This window comes from Xyrauchen texanus, chromosome 10, assembly GCF_025860055.1.
Source record: "Xyrauchen texanus isolate HMW12.3.18 chromosome 10, RBS_HiC_50CHRs, whole genome shotgun sequence".
Taxonomy (NCBI): Eukaryota; Metazoa; Chordata; class Actinopteri; order Cypriniformes; family Catostomidae; genus Xyrauchen; species Xyrauchen texanus.
In genome coordinates, this window is record NC_068285.1 from 11,495,233 (window position 1) to 11,506,680 (window position 11,448).

Here is an 11,448-nt window from a genome sequence, read left to right on the forward strand (position 1 = left end):
TATGAGGTGTCATCCAAATTTTACTCCAGTCAAAACGTTTTTTAAAATGAGATTTCCAATGAATAGTAACAGCAAGTATATTTTTAGATTGAAGAAGAGAACGCAAGAAAATATTATTACATCCAGAACTTGTGAAATCCTTGCCCTGCAGCTTGATACAAGCAGTAGGCATGGTTTAGACATGGGACAATCTTGAACTTCCTGTCGCGTGCACGCGCACTTATGCGACCGGACTGGCGACGTTCATTAACCAAGACGAAGAAGAAGTGGTGTGCGCCCCCTGCAGGACGTGTGTCATACAAGTACTGCAGTCAAAAGGATCCATCATGGCGATGCACGCGAAAGTGACTCCACCGCAGATCCCCGACACCCGCCGAGAACTCTCCGAGCTGGTCAAAAGAAAACAAGAGCTGGCGGTACATCTACGCATGTTCACACTTAAACATCTTTAAGATCCCACTTTTTTAAGTGGAGCCTGCAGATGCTTTTATATGCGGAAATAACCGTGTTAGAATGCTCGCGCGAGAGTGAATTACCGATTACTGATCATTTATTTCAAATTAATGCATATGTGTTTGTATTGTGAGATCAAAGCGTATTATTTTGCTCCATTTAAACTAACCCTTTGATCAAATGTTTTAGAATGGAAGTTACCGTTTATATGTGTCCGGATAGCATGCTAACTGCGTTAGCCGCTTTTGTTATGGCGCCTCCTGGTACACAACCGTAAACAACGTAACGGTACCAAACAGAAGTATTGAGAAGCATTAAAATCATTCCACTGGTACATGCACTGTTTTATATCTGTGCAAAATGAAGCAGTATTGGGTGTAATGCATTACTAAGTAATTAATTACTGTAATTACTTTTTCATTAAAAGCAAAGTAACGGATTGCTCTTAATGTTTCAGTAATTTAATTACATTTTCTTCTGATGAAATTGTGTTAAATACTGCATAGACTACAGAACAATTCTATATAAAACAAAAGTTAGTTTAAAATCGAAATTTTTAAAGTTAAAATGTATGTTTGTTTTTTTTATTTAACGTTGCTCCTTTAAATTCTTTGGCCAGCTCATGAATAATTTATTTGAAAGCATTAAAAGAATAGTTTCATGTCTATCCTTGTATTTTTCATCTGGTCGAGGTTGATCAGGGTTTTAGAAAGTGGCTATGAATAAGTAATGCAATTACTTTTTAAGATAGAGTAATTAGTATAGTAATCTATAATTACATTGTTGAAGATGTAGTTAGTAGTAACTTAACCAACACTGAATTGAAGAAAGTACAATTGCACAAAGAAAGAATGATTTTATGATGTGATGCTGTTTTGATTTTGTATGATTGACAGCTGCTGGAAAAACTTCACTGTTGTGAATTTTGGAAATTTTACACACTTAAACTAAGATAAACACTGGCGGCCAAAAGTTTGGAATAATGTTCAGATTTTGCTCTTATGGAAAGAAATTGGTACTTTCATTCACCAAAGTGGCATTCAACTGATCACAATGTATAGTCAGGACATTAATAACATGAAAAATTACTATTAAACAATCCTCCATGTGCAGCAATGACAGCTTTGGAGATCCTTGTTATTCTAGCGGTCAGTTTGTCCAGATGCTCAGGTGACCTTTCACCCCACACTTCCTGTAGCACTTGTCATAGATGTGACTGTCTTGTTGGGCACTTCTCGCACATCTTACAGTCTAGCTGATCCCACAAAAGCTCAATGGGGTGAAGATCCATAACACTCTTTTCCAGTTGTCTGTTGTCCAATGTCTGTGTTTCTTTGCCCACTCGAACCTTTTCTTTTTGTGTTTCTGTTTCAAAAGTGGCTTTTTCTTCCCATGAGGCCTCCTGAGTCTTCTCTTTACTGTTGTACATGAAACTGCGTGTTGAGCGGGTAGAATTCAATGAAGCTGTCAGCGGAGGACATGTGAGGCGTCTATTTCTCAAACTAGAGACTCTGATGTACTTATCCTCTTGTTTAGTTGTACATCTGATCTTCCACATCTCCTTCTGTCCTTGTTAGAGGCAGTTGTGCTTTGTCTTTGAAGAGTGTAGTTACACCTTTGTATGAAATCTCCAGTGTTTTGGCAATTTCAAGCATTGTATAGCCTTCATTCCTCAAAACAATGATTGCTGACGAGTTTCTAGAGAGAGCTGTTTATTTTTTTGGCGTTTTTGACCTAATATTGACCTTAAGACATGCCAGTCATACTGTGGCAACTCAAAACAAACACAAAGACAATATTAAGCTTCATTTAATGAACCAAATATCTTTCAGCTGTGTTTGATATACTGACAAGTGATTTTCTAGTACCAAATGATCAATTTAGCACGATTACTCAAGGATAAGGTGTTGAAGTGATGTTGCTGGTCTAGATTTGATCAAAAATGACTTCTGTCAAATAGTGATGGTGCTGTTTTCTACATCAGTGATGTCCTGACTATACTGTGTGATCAGTAAAGTGCCATTTTCCTTCCAAAACAGCAAAATCTGTACATTAATCGAAACGTTTGGCCTCCAGTGTATATGTAATTATCAAAAAACTTAACAGATTGTATTATTCACTAGATAAATTGAAATGTTTTTTTATATAACAAACTTCACAGACATGTTAAACAGAATAACACAGGCATGCTGGTAACAGAAACATTGCAAACTTGTGTTTTAGTGGGCAAAAGTTACAGATTTTGTTTGTACCTTTAACAGGAGACTTTGGTAAACCTGGAAAGACAGATCTATGCCTTTGAAGGCAGCTACCTGGAGGACACTCAGATGTACGGGAACATCATCCGAGGATGGGACAGATATCTGACCAATCAGAAGTGAGCTTGTACTGATTTTATGTGGTTGAATGATACGACAATCTGAAATAGGCATACGGGTGAACGCAGACTTTCATCCCTTTTAGGAATTCCAACAGCAAGACTGATCGGAGGAATAGGAAGTTTAAGGAAGCCGAGCGTCTTTTTAGCAAGTCATCTGTGACATCAGTTGCGGTTAGTAAATTATTTGATGAATGCTCATGCAAACATACAATATATGAAAAAATGCTTAATTACATTTCTTTATGCTGACAGGCCGTATGTGCTCTCGGAGGAATCCCCGATCACATGAATGAAAAACGTAAGTAGAATCTCATACGTGAATTTGAATGTGTCCACGAGTATTTCAGTCATTTGTGGGATGTTTGCACATTCAAAACCATGTGTAGACGGCATTTTGGCCATCACGGGTGTGTTCAAGCATTCACAGCATGTAACTGTGCATTCATGCATTCAGGCAGCTTGCTAGGGTTTGAAATAACCATATTTGAGCGGTTTGTAAGTTGCTGTGATTCATGTTGTGATCTAACATGTTAATTAATTATTTTTGAGTTGCTAAATGGGTCATTGACAAATCACGTTGTCAGAGGTGATAAAAAAGAGAAGAGTAGTTCATAAAACATGTGATTGGACATCTTTGTTTGCAATTTGGGGCAGTGGTGGCTCAGTGGTTGAGGCTCAGGTTTACGGACCACAAGGTCGGGGGTTCAAGCCCCACCACCACCAAGGTGCCACTGTTGGGCCCTTGAGCAAGGCACTTAACTCAAAGTTGCTCTCGGGGATTGTCCCTGTAATAAGTGCACTGTAAGTCGCTTTGGATAAAAGCGTCTGCCAAATGCATAAATGTAAATGCAATTTGGTTTCTTATGGGGCTTTTCCACTGCAAGGTACAACTCGACTCTACTCGCTTTTTGGGGGTTTTCCACTGTGGATAGTACCTGATACTTTTTAGTACCACCTCGTTCGAGGTTCCTAGCGAGCCGAGCCGATACTAAATGTGATGTAAAAATCCTGCAGATCACTGATTGGTCCGGGAGGATCGTCACTACCAGCGTCACTGGATTTTTGACTCGTGACAGCAACCCGCTAGTTTTAAAGTTATAAACAGCGATAACAGTATTGTTTGTTCACGCGACTTTCAAATTGTGAAACAAGAAATGGCTGTGTGCAAAACCACACCATGGTCAATAAAGGAGGTGCAGACGGTCCACTTTGTTAGTGATGCGCGAAACGATAAAGTGTCTCAGCTGTTGGCCGCACACGGCTACCACCAGACCTACCAACAGTGTAGGGAGAAGATAAAACAACGTAAGTGACTACAGAACCATCAAGGAAAAGTGGAAGTGGTTTGACCAAATGGACGCCATCTAAACTGGCGAGCAATGGGAGGGAGAGTGCCCTGGACTGTTGATCCACGATGGAGGATGGTACATTTTGTTACGTTAACTCTATACTCTGCTTGAAAGCTTCACTTTATTTAGTTGAGCAGCTAATGGAAGCTTCTAAAACAACCAGACCTATTTAACTGTTACACTTGTGTAAAATCACCATGTAACACCTGCTTTATGCAGCACAATGAGCTAGTAACTAACAGCTAGCACTCGAGTTATTGTTTTGGTCAGTTTGTGTCATGTTTAAGATGATGTCACGGCAGTAGAGGAGGTGCTACTATGACGATCAGCCTATAAACCCACCCATGTTGATGTGGCACTAAACAGCAGTGGAAATGCAAGCTCAGAAAAGTAAAGCGAGTAGAGTTGAGGCGAGTCGTAAGGTGCAGTGGAAAAGTGCCATTTATATTTTTGATTTAATGACTTGAAAATGTCATGTGGTGAAACCTTTGAGTAAAAGGTCTGAAAGTATTTAAAAGGGTACACAACTTATTCATTAATTTCAAAAATGTTTTCAAACAGATTTTACAAGGTAACTGATTAAAAAAAAATTGTTATACATCATGCATTTTTGAGTCAAGAATATCAAAAAAATGTGCCTTTTCATAAAAAATTTAATATATATTTGTAAAACTACGTTACACCAAATTACTTCCATTTGATGTAGGAAACTTTAATCATATTTTAAAACACAATTGTTTGACTTTTTTCTTCTTTTTTTATTTTTATTGAAAGATTATTCAGCACAAATCAAGCCAAAACATTTCTTTTTTTTCAAGATTTTCAACTTTTAATGAGACTTTACGGCCTCTGGACCGTTACATGACATTTTTGTTTTTCAGCCCCAGAAAAAATATCAAAATGACATCAAACAAACCCAAAAAAAAAGCATGTTTGTCACTGAAAAGGTGTTTTCAAGTAATTGCTTTGTGAGAATTTAATAGATCTGGAGACAAAAGTGAGCATCACTTCGTTGACTTTAAAGTTAGTAAACTTGCTGATTTTTGCCGTGGTACCCATTCTTCCACTCCTGCAGGCGAGCCAGGCAGTGGAACAGAGAGCGACACATCTCCGGACCTTCAGAACCAGGAAAATGAGCCCAGCCAGGAGGACACGGAGGAGCCGGACGGAGCCCTGCAGGACCTGAAACCACAAAAAGCGGCTTCCGCTTCCTCCGGAAGCCACCACATCAGCCACAAAAAGCGCAAGAACAAAAACAGACACAGGTACTTGATCTCCAGCATGCTCATGGGGTCCAGGAAACCACAGCGTTATTACAACCTCGTCCTATCTGGTCCAGGGCTAATGGAGCCTCTAATCCTAAATCGAACGTGATATGGTCTTGAAATGTGGTTTGTTGCTTTAATACTGTAACGTAACATCCTCGAGAGAGTCTGGTTGATTTTGTCCACTGTATAAAGTGGCAGTGAATAAATGACATGATGCCCTTCTTGTATTTGTTAACAGATCTGTGTGGAAATGGGATTTCTCAGGTTAAATTGGCTTAATCATGAGATGATTATGAGAGCCCCACCTCCTTTGGTAAAGGGGAGGGGCTTACGTTTAATTAGCACTGTGGCTCCTCTTAAAGATCTGGCCTGCTATCCTTTCCTCGTTTACTCTATTAAAGGGATAGTTTACACAAAAATTTGTAATTCTCATTTAATCATGAACATTTTTGAAGAATATCTCTGCTCTGTAGGTCCATACATTTACATTTATGCATTTGCCAGACGCTTTTATCCAAAGCACTTATTACAGGGACAGTCCACCCTGAGCAACCTGGAGTTAAGTGCCTTGCCCAAGGACACAATGGTGGTGGCTGTGGGGATCGAACCAGCAACCTTCTGATTACCAGTTATGTGCTTTATCCCACTACGCCACCACCACTCCCTCAATGCAAGTAATTACAAAAATTTCAAAGCTGTAAATGCACTTAAAGGCATCATAAAAATGATCCATTCAGCTCCAGTGGTTAAATCCATATCTTCAGAGGCGAAATGATAGTTGTGGGTGAGAAATGTATAAATTAAGAATTTCTAGTATAAAATTACATAAATATTGATCCGTTTCTCACTCACACCTATTATATCACGTCTGAAGGCATTGATTTAACCACTGGAGTCGTATTGATTATTTCTATGCTGCCCTTATGTGATTTTTGGAGCTTCAAAGTTTTGGTCACCATTCACTTGTATTGAATGGACCCACAGCTGAGATATTCTGAGTGTTCTGCAGAAGAAAAAGGCATCCACATCCGGGATGGTGTGGGATTTTCATTTTTGGGTGAACTGTCCCTTTAATGTTCATCTGCACACTGATGGCCGTTTTAAGGAGTAATAGTCTGGTACTGTTGTATAAAGGCAAATGGAAGCATGAAAAGTTTGTTTTCACACAGTTATGAAGGACTTCTTAAACAAAAGAGCTGTAGTGAGGGTTTGAAACGTACTCGACCTAGATGGGGTACTTTATGTTCTGTGAGGTTGAGCTTGCAGCCTCTTCACATAGTGTCCTGCTGAAGGTATAAACCCACCCGTTGACACCCTACTGTTGTGCTGGTCTATAAGTGTAGTAAACTAACTCTGATGCTCTCTTCCTTTCTAACGCTGCCCCCTTCAGCCCCTCTGGCATGTTTGATTATGACTTTGAGTAAGTCTGAATTTTACTTCCGTCTCTGCTTGTCTTTTCCATTAGTTGAGTAGGGCCGATGCAGTCATGCTTCTGATTATTTGCAGATGATGCTGCAGTTTCGCTTGTTTTTGTTTTTTTGGGCTGAATGCATGTGGTGTTGGCTGGGTAGTTTGGGTCAGTGCATGCACGGTTTAATGGGGTGTATTTGAGCAGCATGGTACACTAGTTAATATATGTCTTTTCTTTACAGATTTGACATGAAGATGAACAAGAAACCCAGAGCGGTAGGTTCAGATCCTTTACTTCTGATGTTTAGCATTTATTAAAGTTTAAGTTAGGAAAGTCCGCAGACTAATGTAGCATGTATTGTTACATACCATTTTGCTTTCTTTCCTAAAAAGAAATAAATGCATTTTGACAAGAAAAGATGTGTATATATGTATATGTATATGTACAGTACTGTGCAAAGGTTTTAGGCATTTAAGATGCTTCACAAAAGCTTTTGTCTTAAGATGGTTATTTATGTCTTCAGCTTTAGTGTGTCAATAGAAAAAATACATTTTAGACTCAAACATCACTTTTGCTAATAGAAAAGATGAGAATAGATCAACAGGGAGCCTCGCAACAGATGTCCTGCCTCCGAAAATGTTTTCACAAGTGTCTAAAATATTTGCACAGTCTGTATATATAGAGTCAAATTTCAGCACTTTCTAAATATGTGATTTAATCATGAATAACTGAAAAATTATGCGATTAATCGTGATTAAAAATGTGATCAACTGACAGCACTAAAATAGGATAAGATTTGTAAGCAAGTGATGTCTGATTTGTGAACAAGTCGTTTTTTTGTTAGTTTTGGTCTAGTTTAGAAATGTTCCATATTCAATAGAAGTCATGCTCATATACACACACTTCCAAAAGTATAGCCACAAGTTAGCAGCACTACCCCAATTCCCAAAATAATTGGGACAGTATGCAAATTGCCATTGAAAACAAAAAGCAGTGATTTAAGTGTAATTCTATTCAAACGCAAACAGTAAAAGACACGGTACTTCATGTTTTACCAAATCATCTGCATTGCTTTTTGAAAATATTCGTGTTTTCTTTTTTCTGAAATCAATGCCTTCAACACATTGCCCCTGTCTCAACATTTTGGGAATGTAGGACTGATCACAATCTGACAAGTGGAAATAACAAAAGTGACGTGAAACACGTGATGTTAAGCAGGTGAAGCGATAAATATGCATTACAATGTCACTCTTCATTCCAGCCCACTTAAGAATATTGTCAATTCCGTTTATGTGAATATTTAGCCAAAACATTTGCCGTTCACAGCAATCTCCCATTCATTTTTATTGGGGGGTTCTGCAGAGCTTTTCAGAGTGAACGACTGTAACCGAGGGGGGCGGAGCTTAGCGACAGGTCAATTGGGATTGTACATGCTATTGTGTTTTTTTTTGTGTTTTTTTGTAGGATAAAATCGATTTCAGGGTTTACAGGTGTTGCATCGTCATGCCAACAAAGTTGTAATATTGGATATAGCTTTACAATGAAATGATTAGTAAGGTTTTATTTACTTTAAAATAATGCTAACATGTTTCACGTAGCTGTACTTTTGAAACAGTGTGTATATTATTAATGTATATGAACTGACCCCATTCACTTCCATTGTAATGCCTTACTGTAACTATACTTACTGTCATAGACAAATGCTGTCGATTGAGCTTGTACTCGATTGTACTGAATCCGGAACAATCCTTTAATGATTCAGTCAAATTGACTCAAAGTGGTTGTAAATAACTTGACTGAAAGGAATGACTTTGTTTGGAAGAAAAATGGTGACGTTAGTGGAACCACGGTGCAACATTTGCAAACTTTTTAGAGCATTTATGTGGCAAAATCGAATCATGGTCTTAATTAGGGTGATGGCATCAAACTAACACTAAATGTAGTGCTAAATGTACACTATGTACCACTAAAAGCACCCTTATTATACTTAAGACACTGTATTAACAGCAGTATTTCACCAAATATGTATTTCTCTACTAAAAAGACAAAATGCACTCAAAAGAATCTGTGCATCTTCCAAAGGCCTTCCAAACAAACATGTTCGTTAAAGTGAATCACTTTCAAATGCTATTGTATGCAGTGAAGGCTTATTGAACACCGTGCACATTTCGTTTTTTTTTTTTTTTTTTGTGATTCTTTTGATTTTGCAGGACTACTCGGCTTGATGGACTATGTGGCACTCCAACACACATTCATGCACGCAAATGACACCATTTTCTTCTTCAGTCAACCCTGATGCTCTCTTCCCCTGCATTCCTCCATCTGTGTTTGGTTCTTCTCTGATCATAGTGAAGCTCTCTCATGTGTTTTATTTTCATGATGCATACAGATCTGCCTGTTATTGCATGATAATGTATTGCAAACCCGAAGTTCCAGTATGTTGCTTCATGACTCAGTATGCTGGAATCTGTTATTTAATGTGTTACATTGATGATGTATCAGTGGATCCTATGTACTTAGGAACTTATGTAGCTAATGTAAAAAGTTGGTCATGTAATTATCGTATTTTTTACCTTCTTGTTTTGAATAAAATTTGAAATAAGATAATGATTTGTCTTTTGGTTGGGTAAAGGGTCATTGTTGTTCCAAACTTTTATCTCATCTGTGGAACACAAAAACTGAAATGTTTGGCAGAATGTTTGTCTCAGTCACCATTCACTTTCATTGCATTTATTATTGTGTTTCATGAATGAAAGTCTTGAGTAATGATGACAGAATGGGACATCTTTGTTGAACTAACCCTTTAAGCAGTTCATCATTTCGAAAGTAAGAACCATCATTAGTTACTCAAACAAAAACAGACGAAGTCTGGATAATCGCGGCATTTGTTAACTGCAGCTTTGACACTTAAAAGAGATTTTACCCAAAGTTTGAATATCACCCGAGTGTTTCTCATGGGCAGGTGCCCACTGTTTGACAGCACTAAGAGAGTGACAGGGCAAGGAAATATTGAATATAAAACCAGAGCCTCTTGACAAAGACAAAGGATTCAGTGACGATTATCTAACATTTGAAAAGATCAAATGTGCTTTTGAGTAAGAAATGTGTACAGGTGTGTAGTGGCAGATCTTACACAGTTGCCTCAAATATCTGGAGTGGTGGTGGCGTAGTGGGCTAAAGCACATAACTGGTAATCAGAAGGTTGCTGGTTCGAGCCCCACAGCCACCATCAATTTGTCCTTGAGCAAGGCACTTAACTCCAGGTTGCTCCGGGTGGATTGTCCCAGTAATAAGTGCACCCCATTTGACAGTGTGTGCTTACAGGGGCTGTTGGCGCATGCACGCTTCTACTGCTAGAAAAGACACTGGACTGTTTCTCTTCAGGAGTTTAGACACATAAAGATGTATTTATATTCCTTTAGACTCGAGTTATACCTTCTCGCACACGTGCTCTTGACGTGCAAATCCACTGTTGTTGTTTTACCTTCGTCTTCTGTTATTTACCTGCGATTACATCTAGCGCTTCTTTGTGACCGCAATGGCTCAAATGTGTGTATTGCCACCTTGTGAACCCACTAATTTGTGCAAATAATTCCAGGCACATGTGCATTTTCAGCGTTCAAAAAAATCGTGCATGTTCACTGGTCGCACTCTGTTGATGATGAGATTTGCGTCATGCATCCTGTGTGACCGAAGTATATTTTGGGATTAATAACCAGGAATTAATTTTTTCGCCCTTATTAAAATCAGTATATCTATTCTTGGAATTTAAAGCAAAATAATTTTGGTGATGTTTTCCTTGGGAATGTGCCTCTTTAAAATAAATACCACGTGGTTTAATAGTTAGTGGCTAATGCAATGACATGGAGTATGTTGACATGCACACAGAGATGCTGATAACTACCAAAAGTTTAAAACAGACATGCGCTTACATGAAATCTGAAATAATCAGGTTATTCTCCGCATTTGAAATCGGCATGTAAACAGCCTTATGCATAAAGCTTGGACCAATTTGGATAATCCGGTGTTGTGCTAAAATCTGACTCCCCGCCAGATTCTGACTCCCCGCTACCTGATTGGCCCTTATCCCTAAAGCCCACCCCTAACCATGACCTCATTGGTCCCTACCCCTAAAGCACATCCCTACATCTACCCCTAAACATAAGGAGAATAGGGAGTCAAAATTTAGCACTACACCTGTAAGAAATTGGTGTATGGGGTATGTATGCCGTGCAAAGTTGGTTGGTTGGGATGCAGGGTACGGTGGAGCTAATGCTTACATTTCTTTTAAGCTAATCCTTGGCATCACTTCAAAATGGTTGATATTGATGCATTTAGGACTAAAAGTTATTCCTTTAATGGTGTTTATTATATATTCAACCAAAAGTACACCTTAACGAAATGTAGGACCACCGTTGAAACCAGGACATAATTTAATTTTTTGTGAGTTGCTAGGAGACTGGTACTGTCCAACTGAAACGGGGACGTCTGGTCACCCTAGAAAAAATGTCTATGACCTATACGTTTACATGCACAATGAGTGTTTACATGCAAATTAACACTGAAAACGACCAAAAATCAGCTTAT

At 38.6% G+C, this 11,448-nt stretch overlaps 1 protein-coding gene across 2 annotated transcripts; it reads left to right on the plus strand.

Annotated features, from left to right (window-relative positions):
• The first annotated feature begins 278 nt into the window (after positions 1-278).
• Positions 279-9,441, plus strand: LOC127650508 (chromatin modification-related protein MEAF6). Of its 2 annotated transcripts, XM_052135962.1 has the most exons (8): positions 279-416; positions 2,715-2,830; positions 2,917-3,004; positions 3,086-3,131; positions 5,258-5,447; positions 6,841-6,870; positions 7,103-7,136; positions 9,072-9,441. In XM_052135962.1, exons 1-8 carry the CDS (start codon positions 327-329, stop codon positions 9,084-9,086), a joined length of 609 nt encoding a protein of 202 aa, XP_051991922.1. In that variant the 5' UTR covers positions 279-326; the 3' UTR covers positions 9,087-9,441. The 2 variants fall into 2 exon arrangements, with proteins under 2 accessions (XP_051991922.1, XP_051991923.1); XM_052135963.1 differs by lacking the exon at positions 6,841-6,870 and having other exon boundaries at positions 9,072-9,439.
• The last annotated feature ends 2,007 nt before the right edge of the window (positions 9,442-11,448 follow it).

Excerpts from the sequence above, each read along its gene's own strand:
- LOC127650508 (XM_052135962.1), top strand. The coding sequence starts at position 327 with ATGGCGATGCACGCGAAAGTGACTCCACCGCAGATCCCCGACACCCGC. Across the intron at positions 5,448-6,840 it reads AAGAACAAAAACAGACACAG|CCCCTCTGGCATGTTTGATT; the intron begins GTACTTGATCTC and ends TGCCCCCTTCAG. Across the intron at positions 6,871-7,102 it reads ATGTTTGATTATGACTTTGA|ATTTGACATGAAGATGAACA; the intron begins GTAAGTCTGAAT and ends TTTTCTTTACAG.